At 35.6% G+C, this 23,500-nt stretch overlaps 1 protein-coding gene across 4 annotated transcripts in view; it reads right to left on the bottom strand.

Annotated features, from left to right (window-relative positions):
- LOC120421711 (zinc finger protein chinmo) overlaps positions 1–23,500 on the bottom strand; it is a 152,326-nt gene that overhangs the window by 9,150 nt on the left and 119,676 nt on the right. For 2 of the 4 annotated variants that reach the window (XM_039584958.2, XM_039584957.2), the window contains exons 4-8: positions 5,425–5,645; positions 4,787–5,361; positions 4,579–4,726; positions 4,319–4,523; positions 392–1,506 (exon numbers count right to left, since the gene is read on the bottom strand). In XM_039584958.2, the coding sequence (XP_039440892.1) occupies positions 1,286–1,506; positions 4,319–4,523; positions 4,579–4,726; positions 4,787–5,361; positions 5,425–5,645 (1,370 nt within the window). In that variant the 3' untranslated portion in view covers positions 392–1,285. Of the gene's footprint in view, positions 1–391; positions 1,507–4,318; positions 4,524–4,578; positions 4,727–4,786; positions 5,362–5,424; positions 5,646–23,500 lie in introns of those variants that run through there. The other 2 variants (XR_005606010.2, XM_039584959.2) reach the window with 2 other exon arrangements.

The following is a 23,500-nucleotide window of genomic DNA, read 5'->3' as shown; positions in this document are numbered from 1 at the left end:
AGATCAATCCGATGTAACAAGTAACTCTAGTGTAGGTTCTATTGATTCGTCTATTTCGGTTGTTGCGCGCGCAAATTGGTTTCAGTTTAGTAGGTATAGTAGTAGTAGTAGTAGTAGTTTCTCTTAGGTAGGCACCAAGTTTTATACTATTTTGCAGTATAGTTCAACGTTTCGAGCAAAGGTAACGGAAAACTGAACGGAAAACAAACGATTCTTTTTTGCTCTAGTTTGATGCGGGTTTGTTTTGCTTTTTGTACAGTTTTGGTTAGATTGATTCGACCACTTGTTAATTGAAATGTCTTTTTCGTCAAGCAGATTGGGTTTCTTTTTACTTTCTGTTAATCTGTTTGTGTTTGTGTGTGTGTTTCACTGCAACCGCGCTTACGTTACAATATATTTAAATATTATATCATATATTTAAATTTAAATATTTCTGATTACTCTATGTTTTTTTTATTTCTTATTATCAGCAGGTACTTTGTGTATTCATTATTCATTTCACTTCTATTACTGTTACTTAACATCTTCTTTTTCTATTGTGGTGAGAAAAAACTTGATATCAATCTGTGTAGTTTCTTTGCGCAATAAATTAAACGTCAATTATATCTTGTATTTAATTATTCTGTGAATCAGTTACGTTCTCGTATTAGCCCTTTTTTCCTATACTTCAACTATGTATGCTTCTTCTTCTTTATTAAATTATTAAATAATGACACTTGTGGTGATTCTGTTTATCTTTCACACGTTTGGAAAGAAAGCCACGCGATTTCTACACGTGTATTTGTATGTGTGTGTGTGAAATGAACGTGAGAAACTGTTGCTTCAGAACTATAGAGGAACTTTGTGTAGAACGAACAAAAATAAAAAGGTAAGCATCTTCAGAGGGGAAAAAAACCTAAAAAGTATTGCATTTCAGTTTTGCGTCTTTCAACTTGCGCATATCATCGCGGTAACATCGGTCTGTGTTTATCACTCTTTGAGAGAACAAAATTGGCGCGAAATACATCTCAAAATTACTCACACACCAAGCAAGCAAGCTGTTTCGGCTTTGCCAATTTCACTTCGAACTTGCTCTCCTTCTTCTTCCTTCTTTCAATTTATCTCCAAGTTTGCCTTATTTGCGAAATAAATTTCGGATTTCTCTCTCTCTCTCTTCACTTTATCACTTTAGATTTTCTTTCGAGTGTGTGTGTGTGCTTTGTTTTGCTCGCGAGTTTTTTTTTTGGCTGATGTTCTGCTGGCAGTTTTCGAACTTCCTTCCGTCGGCGGGTCCCAAGCCCCCACCTTAACTGTGCAGCTGGTTCGGCATGAACGCCGTCTGCTGTTTGTGTTCGCGGGCAATGTGTCGCCGCACGGTGTTGTTCCGGGTGAAGGTTCGCGAACAGTAGGGACACGGGACGCGGATGCCCTGGTGCCGCTGGCGGATGTGGGCGCGCAGGTTCGTCTCGTAGCCGTACTGGCGGTCGCACAGGGGGCACTGCAGCTTCTTGCCTGGGGGAAGGGAACCTGGGGTGAGACACAAGATTGGAGCGGGAAATGGTACGGTTAGTGGGTCGCGCACACTCCTCGGAAAACACTCAACGCAAGCCGGTTAGTTAAGGGTGCGAGCTAAGGCTTAAGGAGAAGTTTTGCTCAATGTTCTGTCTGTGATCTGAGTTCACATTTCCAAGATTCCAGCAAAGTGCAAAATTTAAATTTGCTCAGATCAACAAGGAATCTCAATTTAAATCCTGATCTGACCACTCCATCGTTTTTAGCACCAAATGCTTCATACTCTTCGAGAAAATTCTTTATTGAAATCTCTATTTTTTGTCTTTTGACTTAATCTCAGAAATCACCCGGGTCCCCGGGTTTGCCCAGATTTCTACCATAATTTTCGCAAGATTTCGCTGGATTCAGTAGAAGGCCGATCAGTAATCATTGTAAAGAAATTGGAAGTAGAATCTTTTGAAGAAACTCAGTTTATTGTTTTTTTTTTGCGTATGTTGTGTAAATGAACCTTGTTGCCTAATTTTCACATTGACCTCATAATGTGATTTAAAGTTTTAAAAAAATTACATACGTGTTCCAGTTTTTGGCAAGGGGTTTGCCTTTGAGTCATGAGATTAAATTTTGAAGTTGACAGCTAAACGATTAATAGACAAACTCTAGTCTATACACTCAACCCCCGGTGGTTGGTCACTTTTTTAGTTTGACACTTTTTTAGTTTGTACCCCATTGGTTGGTCAAAGTCAAACTAAAAAGTGATGAACCGTCACTTTTTACACGGCGCTCACGCACACTATCAAAACAAACGTTTGGTAGTGTGTGTGAACTCCGTGTAAAAGGGGTGTCAAACTAAAACGTGACCCGTTCGTTTGACAACAGTTTGTGTCAAACCATCGGAGTTTGAGTGTACAATGAAAGATAGTAGATTACAATGTTGACTGCTGTTTATACAAAAATGGTACGTAAATATTCGAAAATTTGTATCTTTTGGAGAAATTTTCGATTTGAGGTCTTCGGAAAAGTTGTAAGTATTAATGAGTAAACATGTTTTTCGGATTTCTAAATCATCACAAAAACTCAATTTCTCAAATACCGTATTTTTATTTTTTTAATGTTTTGAAAAAATATTTTTTTACAGCTTTTGAGTCTTAGAGAATTACCAAAAATTTTGCAGCCGAGTAATAATTTTTCTGAATAAAATGTGTCTTTTGAAAAAAAAAAAAAAATAGATACAGTCCAGAATCGATTATCGGAAGGTCACGGAAAAAGTTCACGTCTGATAATCGAATTATGATTTTTTATTTTTGCGTTATCTGATTTTTGATTGTTGAGATTATTTTGATATTTATTCCATTCAAATTTATAAACGAATTTTTTTTTTTGTTCGTGTTTAGATTTTCCGAAGTCCCTTATAAACCTTTAGATAATCGAACTTCGGATAATCAAAAGCTCGGATAATCGAAATATTTTGTAATGCTACAGTTTTAAATGTGAAATCGAAATTGTGCTTTTGATAAATTGTAACGTTTTCATGGCCACCTCAAGTTGAATTTCACTAAAAAAAATACAGTTTTGATTGTTTACAAAAGTGCTCGTAAGTAACCATTTCTAGACACATTTTTTTCGAAAATTTCCTAAAATTTCGTCTAAAAACATTGCAGATTGGACCTCCGGTTGCTGAGACAGCAGGATAAAATAAGAATAAACAGAAAAGTTTAAGTTTTTAAAGCCTTATCCAAATCTTACACCTACATTTTCTATTGCCAATATCTCAGCCACTAATGGTCCGTTATTAAAAAAAATAAACATTTTTGGATTTTTTTTGAAAAGGTCCATAAACCAAATTTAGAGTTTTTGCTTTTTGGGCGTTTTTTCAATACCCTTAACTCAAGGCGGTTTCAAAAACACCCAAAAAGCAAAAACTGGAAATTTGGTTGATTGGACCTTTTAAAAAAACTCCAGATTTGTAAAATTTCGTGATCCCTTCAAAAATTTTGGAACCAATACTAACATTGCAAAAGGGCATAGTCTTGAATATTTGGCCTTTTGAGATGTTAGTCCAGATTAGCAGATTTCAAAATATTTTTTTAACATTGATAATTAGTTGCTGAAGAATTGGAATTGGGGGGGGGGGGTTTCTACAATTTTTTAATTTTCTGCCAATTTCAAACAACTTTTTGATAAAAATTAACGAGCTTTATTTAAAAAAAAGGAAAATATTAATAATAATCCCAATTTAACCTTTTTGAGGTGCAGAAATCAATTAAATGATCTGAATTCTACAAACTTTTGAAATATTTCATTTGCTCTTTCCACTTCCTTTTTCATAATTGTTAGATTTTGTCTGCCAGATTTTTCAAGTTTTTTTTTATTGATACTTGGTCAGATTTTTAAATTAATTTTTACCTGGCAACCCTAGAGAACCTGGAGTTTATTAGAGAACGGCCATCTCAATCTAAAAGTACCAATCGAATCGGAGCTACCAATCGAGCAAATGCTAGCTAGCTCTCGTGCTTCGATTGGTACTTTTAGTTTGAGACGGCCGTTCTCTAATAAACTCCAATATCTCTAGTCAATCCTTCCTGCAAGCAGCCATTACATTCAACTGCATTAATTCATCGCAAAAATCAAAGCGTCCAGGCGTACTTCGTAAAGGTTATCGCAGAGATGGTTCATTGAAGTGATATTGAGCACGGAGTGTTCATCAACCACACAGTTCAAAATTATTGTTTTTTTTTTTTTTCAAGGAAATGAAGCAGTTGAAATAGGAAACAGTTTTAAGGTTATGAACATAAACAATAAATAGCATCAGAATCAGAATCACACTTACCGTCAGCCGTGGTCACGCTTTCCCGGGTGGCGCTCAGAATTCCCAGCATGTCGACCGCGGGCATCGTTCCGTCCAGACCTCCGGGCAGACCGCCCTTCACGTTGATGAAGCCGACGGGGGTGGTGGGCGTGGGCGGGGCGGACGACGTCAGCGGCGACTGGATCGGTCGCATCTCCATCTTCACTCGCAGATCCTCGGCACCGGCCTAGGAAGACACCGGATTGTTACTTTGAAACTACAAGGTTAGAAGCAAGTCTTACCTCGTTACCCTCCCTGCTGTCGATCTTGAGCTTGTCGTCCTCGGAGAGTGCCCGCTCGCTTCGTTCGTCACGTTCCAGGGTGTTCGAGGAGACTGGTCCGTTACCGTTGCCGTGGTGGGTCGTGCTGGGGCTGTGGTTCTCGTAGCGACTACGGGGTGAGAATAAAGGTTAGGGTTGATGGCTTCTTGGAGAAGTTTTGAGAACTCACTTTGACTGCTGCGGTGAATCCCGGTCCGTGTGTGCCGTGTCCGCTTCCGTGGGTGCCGCCGACGAACCGCTGCTCGAGGGCCGGTAGTTTTTGCTGCCGCTCACTGGACTGTCGTTGCCGATGCTGGCCTTGCCGTCGCGCAGTACACTGCCGCGAGCGGTCGCCTCCTGGTGGGGTTCGTAGAATGGGCTGCGCATCGAGCGTTTGCGGGACGATTCGTACGGCTGGGGCAGATACGACGGCTGCAGGTAGGAGGAGAAGCTGGGCGTGGTCGAGCCACCGCGGCGTCTACCACCCGGGCCGTCCGGCCCGTCGTCCGGTCCGCCCCGGTCTACGCCGGAGTTGCCACTGTTGGCGTTCTGTTCGTTCTTGACGACCCGGTTGATGGACTCGAGCGATGCCGACAGGGAGTTGCGTTGCGCCCGTCGGGACGCCGGCGATGGCAGGTTGTTTGAGGAGGACGACTCGTGGAACGACGACGGCTGCTGTTGCTGCTGTTGTTGCTGCTGCTGGGGCTGGCTGGAGGCGGCGTTTGCACTGGCGAACCGCCCGTGCTCCGTCGTGAGACCTTTGACCTGGGGGAGGAGAGGGCGAGTCGTAAGTATTCCTGAAGAACTTGCTAATTATTGTGCATTTACCTGCAAATTCTCGGCCGCCTTGAGGAAGCTCTCCAGCGCCTTCTGGGACACGTGCACCTCGCCCTTGTACATGAACTCGAGCAGGGCGTGCATGTTGTCGGCGGATGTGGCCTCCAGCATCACGCAGATCTGGCCGGTGCCGACCGGAGCCCGCTCAAACAGGTCGGCAAAGTTTTTCGAGCACGCCGCCAGGATGACCTTGTGGGCGTTGAAGACGGTTCCTGTGAATGGAGAAAAGTAAAATGAATTAGTTATTATACTTGTTGAACTGGAACTAGATATCAAAGTTAAAGGTTCTGCTTTGAATATTGAATTTTATATGAAGAGTGTCAACATTGCACATGGTTTTTACAGTTTTTCTTAAATATCTCAGAATTGAAATATTATTTTGAAGATCTATGAAGGTCAAGAGGTAATTTTTGGAAGCTGCGCAAAATGTCGTTCTTAACTCAATTTGCCCCAAAATGCACGTGTGACAAGATTGAACGATAACGACGAAATGCAACCATTCAAATTGAAATTTCTCGGAACACATTTCCCCTGCTGCCAGTAGTTCCAAATAGTTTCGCGCTCGTAACATAGCTGAAGCAACATGTTGGCAAGCAAGCATACATTGCATAATGATTCACTGAACCCCCCAAAATCTAGAATGCTTCTGCGTAACCAATGCTAACGATCTTGCACCACTTGAGTCGTAAATTAACGCGCCTTCTGGTTTCGCTCAGTTCTCACGCGCTTCGGACGCCGGGCAGTGTTGCCAGTGCTAAGACTAACTTTAGGCGTTATCATAGGGTAAATACTTACGATAAAGCCACAACTTCCTAAAAATGAAATCAATGACGCCAAAAGTGTACCAAAAATATCACACAACAAAGTTGTACTGAAGTGTGGCGTTTGCACTGATTCTGATAAGCGCAAGCAAAATTTCCAGGAAATGCCCTCTCTTTTTGTAAGAAGCAAAAAAAAAATTTGATGACATCACTCCCCAAACTCTCACGCTGCTGCTGGTAGCACTTTTTCAAGGTCTTACTAAACACACATCTTTTTTTTTCGGGTGTTTGTGGAACACGTATTAACCCTTGACTATCGATTTTTTGTAACTATTTTCTATCAGGGAAAAACTTATTTTACCAAAAATGCATCAATTTTGAAAAAAAATGTATTTTTATTTTTTTTTTAATGTAAATTTAAGCCAAGGGATAGTTGCAAGTCTCCCCAAACCCAAACACACACGAAAAATTTGGGTCGGAAATGAACTGCATTATTCTGCCGTACTAGAGTTTTTGGGGAGGGTGATAAACGATGTTTATGTGGACCTATATTTTTTTTCGGGAGGAGGTCGAGGGAGCCGCACCTATTCTTAGATTAGAAAAGTCAGAAATTAGGTCACTGTTGCGCGTTAGTACAATTGGGTTGATTCAGAGTGCAGCGTGGACTGCAATGCAGTGTGTAGAGTGTATGAATGGAATGGACATGCCTTATCGATTACGTGAGAGTGACTGCTTTTTTTGTTTGTTGATGCAATGAGTTGCGTCAGAGGAATTATGTTTTTTGTGAATCATTGTGTGATTTTTTATTAATTTTTGATTTAAATTATTTTATTCATATCATGAATTGAAATATTTTTTAAATTCTAACAAGAATGTTTTTGTTAATAGATTTTCAATGTGTTGTTGAATTACATTCTTATTTATAAAACTATTCAGATGAATTTTGAAGAAAATTGCAATGTTTGGTAAGACATAGGTCATCTTCTCTTTTTTTTAAAGTGAAAGATCTTATAATTGCTTAGGGGAAATATACCCATTTTAATCACTCTAAGCCGTTCGACCAATTCTCATCACTTTTGCAGTTTTTCGCTATTAAATCAACGTTTTTAGATACGTCAATAATGGAAAGTTGCTTGCTCACTTTTATTTGAGCTATTTGTAACATTGGAACAGCCAAAAACACTTTATGAAAGCTGTAATGTATGATTAAAGTGCTGATAGGCTCATAATAGAAATAGGCTGAGAAATGGTATATTTCCCCTATTATATGATTTGGAAACTTTAATAAAATTAAGCAATATTTTCAATTCCAATTAAAGCGTTTTCTACTGATACTGAAAGTAACAATATTTTTACCATCTTTGAGACCATCCATAAACCACGTGGACACTTTAGGGGGGGGGGGGGTATGGACAGTTGTCCAACAGGGGGGGGGGGGGTTGAGATTCCCAAAAAAGTGTCCACGTAATTTATGGATGGTCCCTTTTCCAAATTAAAAAAAACTAAAATTGAAAAGCTGCCATGAGAAATCAAAATTTTAAACCCTTTGTACAATTACCTCTAAACTCGTTTGAACTGCTAAGCCTCAGAAGATTGCTAAACATGATTTAATAAATTTCTTTTACATTCAGAAACAATATATAAAATATGAATTATTCCACCTAGAGGTGATGCAGAGTCATTCTTACAATTTGAAATGTTATTTCGCATGAGAAATTTGAAAAAGGAAGTTTTCTGAAACTCGAACTATATACATTACTTTAATTGAACATTTCTGTACTAACTGATACACAAAATAATTGAAAGAACTCCTCAAATGTGGCGTGTATAAGTTATTAAAATTATTTTAAATTCGTGCAAGCACTGGCGTATAAACTGCAACTTGACAATCTTTGGATTTTAGAGATTTTAATGGTAATAGGAGAGTATTTGGTCTACAATCAGAGGAACAACCCTTACCTAAAAAAATTAAATAAAAAAAATACACACACTGATATCTATCAAGCCTTTACGCTGAGGATTCTAGAACCTCAAGAAAGAATTTTTCAACGATGAGCTGTTATTTTTTTTTTTTTTTTCAAGATCTAGAATTAAATTTAGTTTTCTAGTTCTACTAATTATATTAAATATCCTCCAACTAACACGAAATCTGAAAACGTTGGCCCGACCTTTCCGATTTCCGTGAAATTTTGCTAGAAGGTGCAATTTTCGTCCCTGCTCAAGAACCCGTGACGGTGCGGCTTCTTTTTAAGTTATGTTAAGTTTTAGTTCGAAACCGTGAAGAGATAAAAATTTGGTATCAATAGGGTTTTTACAAAACTTCTTTCAGAATATTTTTAATAAACAAAATACTGAAATTTATGTTTTTAGCCCTTTGGAAATGTTGAGCAAGATTCCTTAATTTTAAAAATATTTTTATTGCAAAAATTGAATTTTTCTTAAGGTTAATCTTTTAACATTTATTGGAAAAAAAATAAATTTTCTTAACTTGAATTATTTACAATAATTTTTCTCAGAAACTTTTTTCAGATTTGCAAGCAAAAAATTCTAATCTAAAATAGACAAACATGAACACTTGAAAAAAAAAAACTTTTCGATGGCAAGTCTAGTTTTGTTGTTAAAAAAAATAAAAACATTATTTAATTTTTTGTAGGAAAAAGGTGAATTAAAAAATTCTTATCATAACCTGAGAATCCAAATCGATTACAAAATCCCTTCTCAAGATACAGATTTTTAAATAATACCAATTTTACAAACATACCAATTTTGTATGGAGATAATTCGTAATTCAACCCTCAACTGCTATTTTTTTTTTAGTTTTTTTACTCGATTTGATACGAAGAGGGGCCTCGTGGCGCGGTGGTTAGCGGCTTCGGCTGCCGATCACTAAATTGCTAAGGGGCGCGGGTTCGATTCCCGCCTTAGCCTCCTGGCCTTCTATCGGATGGGGAAGTAAAACGTCGGTCCATTTGCGTAAAAGAGGTTTTGAGTGACTCACCACACATAACCTTCGGACGCCTAGAAATGAGCAGAAACTTGCAACAGTGCCCACAAAAGCTTTGCTTTTCGATACGATTTTTTTAACTTTTTTCGTTCTTCTTGTTTCATTTTTAGTATTTTAATTTGCATTTATCTTATTTAGTTTATGTTTGTTTTCGGTAGTATTTAGCCTATTCTACCAGCTCCTATCATTACATTTTGCCTATCTAAATGCGTAGAGGCATAGTCTGGGACATTAGAAAAATTACTGCTTTTTACTTAAAATATAGGAAATGAGAGTAAAAAACACATTCACCCCTAAAAAAACATTTTTTAAAACATTAGCATAGTCACGTAAAACAAGTCAAACTTCCAACCCATAAATTTTCCAAAACCCTGCCGTAACAAGGCGCAGCAATTCCTGGCCCTTGGGGAGCTGATGATCAAGCACATATATAAAGGATAAAAAAACTGTGATCTAGTTTTAAGCCTTCTCTATTTCTATCCCCTTTCCCTTGTAATTTTAGTAAGTTTTTTTTCTTAATTTTTCTTACTCTTGGTGACACCTTTATTTACAAGTAATAATTGTTCCAAAATGGATTATGATGTAACACACAGCTGAAAGGAACTCCAAAACTCTGTAATGTACCTCAAAAGAACTTATTGCATCTTGATTATTCACCAATAAAACCGAATTGAAATTGAAATAAATTTTCTATAACTGTGAGAGTTCTTCTTTCCAATGCTTTTTAGAGATCAAAAATTGATTGAAAAATTGATTTTTGGCGATTTAAATCGAAGCCCGTCGAAAGGCGGGGCTGGGTTGTAGACGGTTAAAACAATACTGTTATTTTTCATTCTCATTTCGAACAGTCATATTATGTTATACTTTTTCATGTTTAGAGAATGATTCAAAGGTTAGTTATAAACTGATTGCTGCAAAAATAGTATCTTTTGCAATTAACTGAAACAATAAAATATCTGCTTTGTAGGCCTATTTTTGAACTAAAATTCTTTAAATATTCAAATGGTATAAAATGATCGAAAAATGCAAAATGATTTAATTAAAAATAATATCAAGTGATATTTTGTTTGCAACATTTCTATATTCTACTAATGATATTCATAAATCTTTTCATTATTCCGATTTGTCATCTGATTTCCAACATAATCGACTCTATCGATGCAACCATTTAAAACACAATATTAATCAAATGTCAGAATAAATGGGAAGCACACTCTCGAAGATGGAGCTGTTCAACCATTTTACGATATCTCAGATTTCACAGCTGATTCTGCTCAGCCGACAAAATTTGACGTTTTCATCAAAGGGAACGGGAAGAAAGAAAGAGAGGAATAGGGAAAGACTCCAATCTGAGCATTACGCGGAGGGTTTCCAAACTCTGTCCCTTTCCCGGTAAATTACGTTGTTATAAAACTTCTTGACACAAATATTGATGCTACTAGTTAAAGAAGCGTGTGCTTGTTTGAGGTTTCGCAGTTATAAAATTTTCAAAAAAGACTATTTTATCATAGTTTAGCTCATGTTTTGGAAAGTATATGAAAACATTTTAATTTAAAAATTTGAGAATATTTGACTCGAAACTTTTAACAGTGCATTTCTAAACTGCAGCAAAATACTCCACACACAGAAAAGTGGGAGCAGAAGAACTTGTGTTCTGAGAGGGTAAGAGAAGGGGGGCCTAATTTATGACATCCCCCCGGGGCAGAAGCTCAACAAATTTCGGCAGAACTTGCAGCAGTGTGCGTTTGACACACTTTTTTTTCCTCGCTGCTCTTTCTTAACTGCGTGTGTGTGTGCGAGTATAATACGCAACGGGCAATTCTGAAGCGCATTTTTCGGTGCGTTTTCCAACGCGTAGAACAGTTGCACGAGTGAGTGTGAGTTTGTGCGTTTACGCATTCGAAACAATCATTGCGCATAAAGCATTATATAGAACGCTCGAGTGCTGTTCAAAATTAGGTCACGACTCTTGCTCTCGATTTTGGTTTCTTTTCTTTATTCTCATTTTTTTTTTGGTTTTTTTTTTCGAGGCGGTCGAAATTCTGTGCGTATGCTGCAACATAGCTGGCGCACACACATCTTGGGGAAGCATAAATTTTCTGACGTGGACCATGCTGCATGGCCTCACCATGGGTTTATGGGCTGTTAAGCATATCCGCATGGCGAGGAGTGTTTGTTTCACACTTTTACGCATCGCGCCGTTGCGTATGCGTTCGGGATTTTATGTTGGTCCGCGCAAATTGGCGCGCGTAAAACAAGTTGCTTCGCAGAAATACACTGTGATTGCATGGTTATGGGTTTGGAAAAGCGTTCATCATACTTTTTCATTTACATTTTGATTCTTAGGCTTAATTCTGAGGGCACATACTGACACAATAGTAAAAATTACAAGGAAAAACGTATACAGTGAAACCTCTTTTCACGCGGTGCGTTACGTTTTTCGAATTTGTCGATTTCTCCGGAACGACGCATCGTTTTCGCAATATTTTAAAAGCAATTTGTCAGATTTTCGAAAAAACGTATTTTTAATCGAAAAAAAAACTAAAAAAGTTCTAAAAACTCTACCATTTTCCGTTACTCGACTGTACAAAATTTTGGAACTTGTCATTTTAAGGGAAATTTAATGTAGTTTTCGAATCTACATTGACCCAGAATCCCGAGCAGGGGTAAATAACACGGGAATACCAAATTTTGGTATTACTTGGGCAAATAACAGCGACCAAAATGTGCCCTTGGTTGCCCAGTAATAGATGGTAAAATACCATGAAATCATACCAAAATCTTGTATGTGTAAGGGCACAACAATACCAAACCATGTTATTTCAAGGGTAAAATAATACCTCAAAATAAAACCATTTCAATACCAAGTTGAGGTCTTCTGGATTTTTGAACATTGCTTGAATACCAAAACTTGGTATTGCCATGGTTTTATTTTGAGGTATTCCCGCGCCCTTGGAAAATCATATTTTGGTATTTCTGTGGTCTTTCACATACATGATTTTGGTATGATTTCATGGTATTTTACCATCTATTACTGGGCAACCAAGAGCACATTTTGGTCGCTGGTATTTGAACAAGTAATACCAAAATTTGCTATTTTCATACCATTTTTAGTGCAGCAGTTGCAGTTAGTGAAAAAACGGAAATTATTCATATGCAACAGCCAAATCTACTCACCTGATGATTCCATGTTGTTATTAGTGATATTCTTCACCACACCGAATGCATTTGTCATTGATGAACGGCCTGTGCTTGAAGTTCTTGAAGCTTCTGAAAAATAACAAGATTGAAAAATAAGTATTATTAAAATGAAACTGAATTGAAATTCACCACAATTCATTAATCTGTCGATTGACTAGTTTTTCAAAGTATTTGGTTATCCCGACTTAGAGATATTTCAACGTTTTTGAAAAAAATATTAGTGGGTTTATCACACTAATTTTTAAAATCATCTTTAACATTTTTAGGTTTCAAGTCATTTTAGCTCAAAATTAACTAACTAGTAAATTTTTTTTAACAAATTTCCCATAGTTTCCCGGGCAGACGGCAATAACAAAATTAATAATATTTCAATAGCAAATCCTGTTAAAATAACAAAAAGTGTTATTATTTTATCCTGATGTTCAACTTCAAGAAGAAAAAATAATAACAGTTTCTGATAAAATAACAAAATTTAGTATTGAAGTGATATTATATTGAAAATGTTTAATAACACGCTAATAAGAGGAAATGTTATACATTTCAAAAACCCTCCTAATAACAAAATTTGTTTTTCGTTCGGTATACTGACTTAGAAATAAAATTACCATAAATCGCACAAATGGAAAAGTTTCTAAGTGTCCATAACACAATCTGTTATTATTTTTTTCTTTTGTTAAATATGTTTAGATCTTTGGGATAATTTACCCCCTAAAGGACTTTGTTTAAAATGGTTAGAACTATGGGATAATTTTGACCAATTTCGTCAGGGTCATTATTTTGGCCATGAAATGGGGTCCTTAAGCAAAACTTATTCTAAAAAGTTGAAATTTTGAAAGTTGATTTTTTTAATTATTTGATATACTCCCTAAGGGATTTTAATAAAATTGGCTAGAACTATGAAATAATTTTGACCCATTGCATCGGGGTCATTTATTTCACCATGAAATGGGGTTTCAAGTTAAAATTAATCCGATAAAATTAACTTTTTTTTTTAATTTTGTTATGTTCCCTAACGGAATTGATTTATTTATTGAGCATTTTTGAAGTGTGAATAACAAAAACTGTTATTATTTTCACAGAGCCAGGAAGTCGGAGCTTACGTTGAAGTTCGAGCTGGAGTGAGACCTTGGAGACTGCATCGGATTCAGCAAATTTTCAGCAACTTTTACTTAGAGTCGGAATCTGTGAAATCGGGTATTTTTTGAGAGCTGAAGTCGTCGTTGACGTCATATCCTGCATCCAGAGTCGGAGTTGTCTTCAAAGTATGGATTCAAAGTCGCTTGGAGGTACCCGACTCTTTAGCCCTGACTAGTACCGAGGAGTTATGGCAACTGCAGGTTTATTTGCAAATTACAAATAAACCAAAACAATAACTTTTTTTGATATGGAGACATACCAGTTCAATAACATTTTTTTGTTATTATGCTGCTCCACCTCTCCGCACAAAATAACAAATCTTGTTATTCCTTCATGATTCCTTCTGTGTTATTGGTTTGTTATTGCAATAACAACATAATAACAGTTTAAGTTATTCTTCGAACAAATCTTTGTTATTGATTTTTGTTATTTTAACAACTAATCCGATCATCCCAATAACATATTTCGATCTTCTCACAATATCAAAAACTGACCTTCCCAAGTTATTTCCGTCTGCTCGGGTTCAGAGAAAATTGATGAAACCTTTCAATATTCAAATAATACCAAAATGTGCCATCCTGACTTAGAAAATTTTCCACAATTTCAAGTCATTTCTGTAGGGGGTATATCAAAAATGTTTAAAATCAAGTTTGAAATTTCCGGTTTTGAATGAAAGCATTCGCTTTGAGACATCATTATAGCGCAAAATTAATTATTTTGTCAAAATTGGTCAAAATTTTCCCATAGTTGCAGAGGAATTTGATAAAATACTGTAATATCAAAAGAATACCAAAATGTGGTGTTCGATCATTGACAAATTCTGCAATTTTGCAATATCAAAAAAATACCTTAAATTGGTATGATACCACATTTTTCTTGCATAATCAAATTTTAAAGGGTTCAGGAATACCAAAATTTGGTATTGATACCAGAGAAAGGTATTATTACGCATTTCCCTTGTTATTTACCCATGCTCGGGAAGGGTCATTTTTTAATTTAGAACTTTTTTTCTCATTTTAAAATTTCGTGTTTTTTCTAACATTGCAGGGTTATTTTTAAGAGTGTAACAATGTTCAACAATATTGTAGAGCAGACAATTACAAAAATTTTGATGTATAAACATAAGGGGTTTGCTAAAAAAACATCACGAGTAATCGCGATTTTTTCGAAAAAAAGTTTCGAAAAGTTAGTCGTCGTCGATCATGGCCGTTCATCGTCACCCGTTACAGACACGGACGACGAAACAAAGAAAAACGCAAAAGTAACTTTTTCAAAACTTTTTTTTTTGTAAAATCGCGATAACTCGTGATGTTTATAAGCAAACTTCTTATCTCGTTATATCAATTTTTTTTGTAATTGTCTGCTCTACAACTTTGTAGAACATTGTTACACTTTAAAAAAAACCCTGCAAAGTTAGAAAAAACACGAAATTTTAAAATGAAAAATGTTGTTCCGGGTCAATGTAGATTCAAAGATTACATTAAATTTCCCTTAAAATGACATTTTCCAAAATTTGTTACAGTCAAGTAACAGAAAATGGTAGAGTTTTTAAAACTTTTTTAGCGTTTTTTTCGATGATATCGACATTAGAAAATGCTGTGTTGTTTGGGTGAGACTTAGAAAACATCAATTTTCCTGTTTTTAAACCTTTGCATTGCAATATCTCAGCAACTAAAGGTCGTATCAATAAAATCCGAAGAAGTAAAATATAGAAAATTTTCTCAGCTTTTCAAAATTATTTTTTTCAAAGGTGGGCAAACATGTGCACTAATTTAAAAAAAATAAAAACTGCGACTATTTCCAAAAAAGTCACCTAAAAATGGATTTAACTTGAAAATGTTGCACTTTATCAAAATTTCACTAAAGTACTTTTTGATTGCTAATTTGATTTTACATCGAAAAATTAAGTTGAAAAATTTTTGCGACCAATTTTTCGATTTTTTGAAAAAACAGTATTGATTCAAAAATTCATAACTCGCTCAAAGATTTTTTGCACAACCTGGAAATTTCTGAAAAGTTGGCATTTAATGTCCTCTAAAACATATCAAAAAATAAAAAAAATAAAAATAGTGTTTTTTTGCAAATCAAGTTTTAGTGATAAAAAGTTAAATAAAAAAATCACCAAATTTTTTTTACCGTGTATCATTTTTTTCCAGTGTAGTCCGTATCCATACGGAAGACACCAAATCGATCAAAAAATTCCTTCAAAAGATACAAATTTTTGAATTTTCATACATCATTTTTGTATAGCCAGCTGCCAAATTTGTATGGAAAATTATATGGACAAACTAATGATTGATGCAAAATGGCTTCTTTGGGCATACCGAAGGCACCAAAAAAGTTTCAGTCGAATTAAAAAATACAAAAATTAAAATTTAAGAAAAAGGACCGATTTCGTAGAGAATTGCTCTGTAGTCAAATAATCTTTGAATCACGTTAGAATGTACAACAATGGATAAAATTTCTTCAAAATGTCTGATACCCAGCACAATGCATAATTATGTTAAGTAATAATAACTTAATAAATGAATTTTATGTTTTTTTTTAATCAATTCTTTGAATTTAATAAAACGCAAGTTTCCAAACAAACAACTCAAATGGGTATTTTATCGAATTCATTCGAGCAGCAAATCCATCGCTTCAAACCCTTTTTCACGCTGGAAAAAAAAAACCCAAAAAAATCCTCAGAACAGCGAAAAACAATGATAAATATTTTAGAATATTGGTTGACGAACGACCAGGACATCAATACCTCACTCCCTGCGCCACAACCGCTAGACTTTCTTTGAATTGTGTACACCGGAATCGACAGTCAGGCCCGGTCCTGTTCCGAGGCAGATATTTCTGCCTCGCTGGCTATATGCCTAAATCGTATTTCGCGCCCCAAACTCCCGCAGTCTGTCGTCCCCGCGAAAATAATGGAAAGGATACACCTGGACGGGGCCTTGCATTCGATCCTTGCGAGGGTTTGTTTTTTTTGCAGGAGTTGACCGAGCCTGATGGAACTTTTCTAACGAGAATCGAACAAAAAAAAAACAAAGCTGGGGGAGTTGGGTCGGACATTGGCAGAAAAACTCCGACTGTCGCTACAAATGAAACCAATCGCGGAAGGATTCGTTTTTTTCAACTCTTTTTTTCAGGCGAGCAGGGTTCAAGTCCTGTCGTCGGGACCGGGTTGCAGCGACCGGCGAATGTGATTCTTCCTGTTTACCAATTTGATGAGGCGACGTTTTTATCTATTTGCCCAGGGGCAAGGATTCGATTAGCGGGAGGGAGGCCAACGTGACTAGTGCAAACAAAAGATTGAGACATTTAATTAGGCGACCGTTTGCATTGTGAGAGCGTGTTTGTTGTGAGAGGACAAAGGATTTGGGAGGAAAAAATACGTTGATGGAAACTTTCTAGTTGATTTGCTATTGGAAATATGGTTCACTCAGTCTTCCAAAAACTCGTACAACGGTAAAAGCCTCCAAGAATTGTAAGTTTTCCTTTGAATAGTGATTTTCAAAAAAAAAAAAATAAAAATATTTCCATTAAATTTTATTTAGGTTAGCGTCGAATTGAAGAAATTTCTTGCTCTTTCCAATTTTGTTAAGGAAATTTGTTTAATACAAATTAAATCAAGATCTTAGTAAATCAATCACGAACCACAATCGAAATTCCTTCTCATCTTTCATTTCAAAAGGAACATCCCCCAAACGCATCATATTTTCCAGACACGTTGCCAATTAATTAAACCCGGTTCCACTCCCTATCTCAAAACTACTGCCAGAACCAAAAGCTTTACCAGCAGCAGTCCTACCACAAAACTTCCAATTGTACACTCGTACATGACAACCGAGCAATGTCTCTGAACACTTTCCCCCCGCTCCCCCTCAAAGTCTACCGATAAGAAAAGATACATATTTGCATAGACTAATGAAACTGAGTGTGGCAGCAACCTCCCAACTGTAGCAGGTTGTGCCAATCCAGAGGCCGGCCATTGTCGTTCGTTAGCCCACCCCAAAAAACTTTCCCCCTGGAAGGTAGGCATCACTCGCAGCAGCACGCATCCGTCAACGATATCGCATTAAATCAACCGAGGAAAAATTGGAAAATCCTCGTGTATGCTACCGACTGTAACAAAAAAAAAACCGGTGACATTCGACGGAACACGGTTCTCCGTCACGGCCACCGGACATAATAGACGCGTCCGGGACAAAAAAAAATCTGCGAGCGCGAGCTGAAAATTGAAATTCAAATCTTCGATTTGGGTTGGGGGAAGGACGGAGGGAATCATCAGAAATTCACTATTTCATCTGGCTCCGCTCGGTGACATAGACCGATGATGGTGTGGACTGAGTAGGGGCGCATAGTTTTTGACGGCTTCGGGGCTTCCGAAAGGGTGAGAGGGTGAGGAGGTGTCCAAGGTAGCTCGATGCTAATAGGAAATCAATTTTCATGCGTGTCGTACTGGGAGGATACACTAAAGGAAAATTACGACTTTATGTTCAATTTACAATCAATGTCAATGTCAACATTTCATATGTTTAAATAGCTTGTAAAATTTGATGTGAGGTTTTTTTTTACAATTTTTGAAACGATTCAATTTTATCTTTGATTAGGTTTCAGTTATTTAATTTGGAAAGATTTTTAATCTCCTCGAGAAATTCAATCGGAATAAACTATCAAATTGTTTTTGAAATAGTATATCGGAATAATGCTTAAAAATCAATTGTAAAGCTATTTTAGATACATTTCACATTCTGCCTGGTTTTGGGTTATATTTAAAGTGTGTGATTTCGCACTTTATTTAATTAAGGTTTATGAAGGTTAAAGATTCAACAATCGCAATTTTAGCAGTTTTTTTGTCATTTTATTTTCTTTTTTCGTCAAATCTCACCTAGAGTCAGGGTTACCAGATTGCCAAATAAATCTTGGAATGCCAGATTTTTCAATTGTTTTTCACAATAAAGATTAATCGTGATCTGTACCAGATTTCTACAGATTTTTCATTTTCTGACAATTTTTGATTAAAATGAAGTATCGTGATCAAAAGTCGAAAATCAGTTAATATTTATTGAATAAAAAATAATCCTTCTTGAAACCAAGAAATAAATGAAACATCTGAATTCTACAAAAAAAATAAAATTATTAATATCCTCTCTCTTCACCCTTTCATAAAATTGTAAGATTTTCGTCTGCCAGATTTTTTTCTAAACTTGGCTAGATTTTTTCCATGTTGGCCTGGTATCCCTGCCTAGAGTCACTAAATAATCTCATACAATGATTTCTGATAAAGTAGTAGATAAAAAGATCTCCTTCACTAGTAAATAAGGCAAACAATACTTATCAATTTAAGAACAATAAACAAAAAAGCTTAAAGATTGAATTTACGAGCCATGGTTTCAACATTTGAATAAAAAAAAGTGTTTTGAAATGCATTATACACCTGTCCACTTGCTTTGCAATCATTAGTTTCCAAAATATCTAATCTATTTTTTGCGAAAAAAAAGTTTTTGCGGTGCTGTGCATTGGAATTTCATAAAAATTGAAAATATTTTTAATCCAGCCCAAACAGGCAACATATGATTACCAATGCAGAAAAATGCATTTTAGATTGTTTTAGGTTGATTTAACTGCTGTTTTCATTAAAAATTTTAAGTTTTTTGATTTTTCGGACAAATTTTGAAGGGGGGCGACATAAACTTTGAAAACTATTGGCAACGGCCTAAATAGTTTTATCAAAAATAGTTGAATTTCAAAAATACCATAAATGCGGGCAAAACAAATTCCCCAAGTTGTATTTTTTTGAATTAATATTTACTTTGTTTAAAATAGAGCGTCCAATTTCCCTTCCCGGGAATTCCCGTTCCCGAAATACAAGCAGAAGTATACATTTTCCTACCTTTTTGGCACCAATGTTTTGAAATTATACAAAAAATAGTAATTGGAGAACCAGATTTGATTTTATTTATTTCCATCCACTGTTCATATTGGCTAAGGCTGGTACAAATATTTTTAAAAGTTTTTGTCACCCCCCCCCCCTTCAAAATTGGCCCGAAAAATCAGGGGGCAAAAAAAATATTTTTACAATAAACTTCAAAATTTCAATGAAAATTCAAGTGCAACCAACTGAAATCAAATTAAAATACATTCTTCTGCGTTTAAAATAATTTTTTGCATGTTTGGGTTTATTAAAAAATCTTAAGATTTTTTGAAAATTTTCGATGCAAAATCTTTTTTTTTCGATACAATTTTTGTTTTCGCAGATCATAGATTTTTTGAAAACTTATGATTGCAAAACAACTGAACTAGTGTAAAATGCATTTTAAAACACTTTTTTCATTTTAATGTGAAGACTATGGCTTGTTATTTAAATTTTTATATTTTTTTATTTTTTTGCCCCCCCCCCCTTGACCTCGGCCAGGGCCGAGGGACAAAAACTTTTTTAAATATTTGCATCGGCCTAATCAGCTTGTCTATAAATTTCATGTCAAGGTTTAATTCAGATAATATTTATTTCTGAAGCATTCACCACTAGGGGTATTGTTTGCTTATATGTTGGACAACAAAACTTTCGCTGTTATTGAATGAATATAAACTATTTCATTTTTGACAACCTTTTTTAATGTTTTTTTGTAATATCATTTGAAAATAAGATATTTACATCTTCCGGCCAAGATCAACATTACGATTTGTTTGACTTTTTTTTTTACCTTGAACATGTTGGGTGGAAATTGAACTGATATAATTATTTTTTTAATAAAGGTTTGTGTGAGAAGAATTTGTTTCTAAGTATTCGAGAAATTACAGATTGAAGTTATAAATTTATGAAGCACGTGAGCTACCAAGGGCGTAAGAGGGTTATAAATGAAAAAATATCGTTGAATTTCAACCACTTTTAAATTCTCAAAATTATTATAATCTTATTGATTTATTAAGCTGAATACCACATAACTAAAACCATTTCATAAAACCATGAAAAACCATTAAAAAACAACTTCGTATCAAATTTTCAAGTTAAAAATAGTGTTTCAAGTTAAAGGCGCTAGAAATTAGATTTTTAAGGTAAATTCAATGATTATTTATTTATTCACAAGATGATTTTTTTGTTTTTTTTTTTTTATTCAGCTTTATGGTCACTGAGACAAATTTAAAAGCAATGTTATGCTTGGGGAGCATAGATTTTCACTGTCCAAACACTTTGATTAAAAAAATCCTTCTCAACAAAAATACTAATTATACTTTCTTTCATTTGGGACGATTTGAAAGATTTAGAATGTTTATATATTTTTTCAAAGTTGCATGATTTTTTACAAGCAGTCAAGCCATTAATTGATCCTCACACTCATTTTGGCCATTAAAGTTGCTGTTCTATACAATTTCGTTACAAAAGATTAATCAGAAACAGCATTAGAATAATTTTCGTTACATTTCAAATTTCCCGGGAAATTTGTTGAAAATTTCCCGTTTCCCGGGAATTTTGTAACCCCGGGAAATTGGACGCTCTAGTTAAAAAGATTGAGCAAAAACTTGTTTGTATATTTTTTATGTTGAATTGAATTTTCAATCGAAAAGTTATAGCCAATTTGAGTTTGATTTTGGCGAAAAAGTGATGTATTCATCGAATTTTTCAAATAGTTCAAATATAAAATCGTCAAAGATACAGTCGCTAAAATTAAAAGAAATTTTTAAATTGAATTTTTCAAGGTGTCAAACGCCGATATCTTAAAACTTTATTGTCTGATTTTCAATGTTAAAAATGAATCATTTTTGATAGTTTTTTATCTCTTCGAAAAAAAGTTTGAAAACATCGGATAGTTTTTTTGGAACATTGGTCCTGTGCTAGTTTTTAGTATTTATAAGCTCTCATCATGTTAAGTTTTTAGTATTTACAATGTCTTGTTATCAAATTTCTGTTTTCAAACAAATATTGACCTTTTTTCTAAATATTTGTAGCCAAATAAAAATGTTTGCTTTTAAAAGTATCAACAAATTTTGATTCAGAATAACTCTGAAACACTTCTATCTGATTTTGACTGTGGAATATTGGTTAAAAAACACGACAAAATCTGGATATAAATGTAATTTTAGCCAAGTCATAGATGTTGATAACTATTTATAACCTCAACTAGTAAAAACAATCGATTTTTGAAGCAAGGTGAAAAGATTATTTTTGATTTCGAGGCAATTTTTTGTTGATAATTTCTTGTGATAAAAAATTGTATTGCCTTAACATTAAGACACTTTCTAGTTGGCAATTTTGAAGGGACCATCGAGGGAGAGAAACATCAATCTATAGATCGATGCTAAATTAAGACTCGATAAACTATATTTTTCTTCTGATAATCCGCAAACAAAAATAAATCAAAGCTTCTTTTTGCATAAATGTGACAGTAAGATTTTTTTTATCGATTGAAATCCTAGAGACCATTCATCGAGCTAGGAAAAATATCGAGATGAAAAGAGCATCGAAGCTGACAGTTTGAAGGGACTCATTTTTCATCAAAAGAGTATTTTTTGAGATTTACCAAGATTTTTTTTAAAGAGATTTTGACTCTCCTTCGTGCATAAAATATCCGTAAAATGAAAGCTCAAAAAAGCAAAAAAAAAACATGACCATAAGTTTTTTTTTGTAGTTGAACAATGTTTGAATGCAAATCAAAAACATTTTGAGTACGTGGAGTTAACAGTGATATCCTCTTAAAATCACTTAATGTTCTTGTGGAAGTTGAAGAACAAGAAATTAATTTTTCAGAAAATATCTACTAAGTTTTATTAAAATAAAAATATAAAAATGCGAAATATAAACTACATTTTTCTATCAGTGTAACTTCTGCCAATTACCAGCGATATGGAACCAACAGATCAAGCCAAAAAGAACATGATTGTTGATACATGCGATGATAATGTTTGCATTGCGTAGCGAGTCCGAATTTAAAAAAAAACTGTCTCCATCTCCCCGTCTCGCTCTGTCAATATGTCCTGCGTGAATGGCCCCAGCCCCCACAACTTCACCTGGAGTTCCTCCGTGTGACACATGGTTTGAGATGCGAAAAAGCGAATCTAATTCCGAAAAACGCGCACCTATAAATCAATATTCATTAAACACTCAGTCGAAAAAAGAAGATTCGGCAAAAGAGCGCACACATCAGTCAAAAAAAGTGGACGTCCCAATATCTACAGTCTCTGTGTGGCCGAAGTGGATGCTGAAAGCTTTGCCAAAAACCACCCCCTAAAAAGTGTGTGTTTTTTTTCTGGTGACATTTTTTCATCGATAGATTGACCACCAGCAGAATCGGAGAATCCTCCTCCTCGAGTCTCGCCTGGCGAGCAGGAATTGAAAACGCAAATGAATGACAGATAGCGGCAATATACATGAAATTAGCATTTTACAAATAGTCATCAATTTCAATTTGTGGACCGTGAAGAGTGCCGACCGAAAATGGCCCGACGTCCACTCTCTCGAGGGAGAGTGCAGATTGGCCATTTTCAATAACGTCGATCCTCGGTTCTTGGTGAGGGAGGCTGGCTGATGAATGGATTTTCCACGAAAATTCCAGTGGGGTCTGAGATTTTCGCTGCGGAAAAGTCACCGTGGAAAACTAGTTTCCTGTCCATGCGTGCACTTTTATCTGGTTGCATTTTGGACAAGGGCAAGGAAGAAGCGGCTATTCAAGCCAGGAAACTGACCAATATGGCCCAGACGATGGCATGCGTTGTCCCCACACCCTCGGGGGAGCAACCCCCAAAAGCCGGTGCGACGGAGCGGAACGCCCATAAATCACCGGGAAAATGGGGAATGAATATAGATTGGAATAAATATTAAAAGCAAACTGACGCTTTGAAAAACCGCACGGATTGTGGGCAAGTGGACGCAACTATCTTGTTCGGATGGGGTTGACGTTTTTTGGTACAAAAATTCACGTAGATTTTTTCACGGAGTAGAGTGATTGAAATGTATGGATTCAATTAAAAGAAA

This window comes from Culex pipiens, chromosome 2 (assembly GCF_016801865.2).
Source record: "Culex pipiens pallens isolate TS chromosome 2, TS_CPP_V2, whole genome shotgun sequence".
Classification (NCBI taxonomy): Eukaryota; Metazoa; Arthropoda; class Insecta; order Diptera; family Culicidae; genus Culex; species Culex pipiens.
Note: the sequence above shows the minus strand (reverse complement) of the source record. Positions and strands in the feature narration are given on the sequence as shown.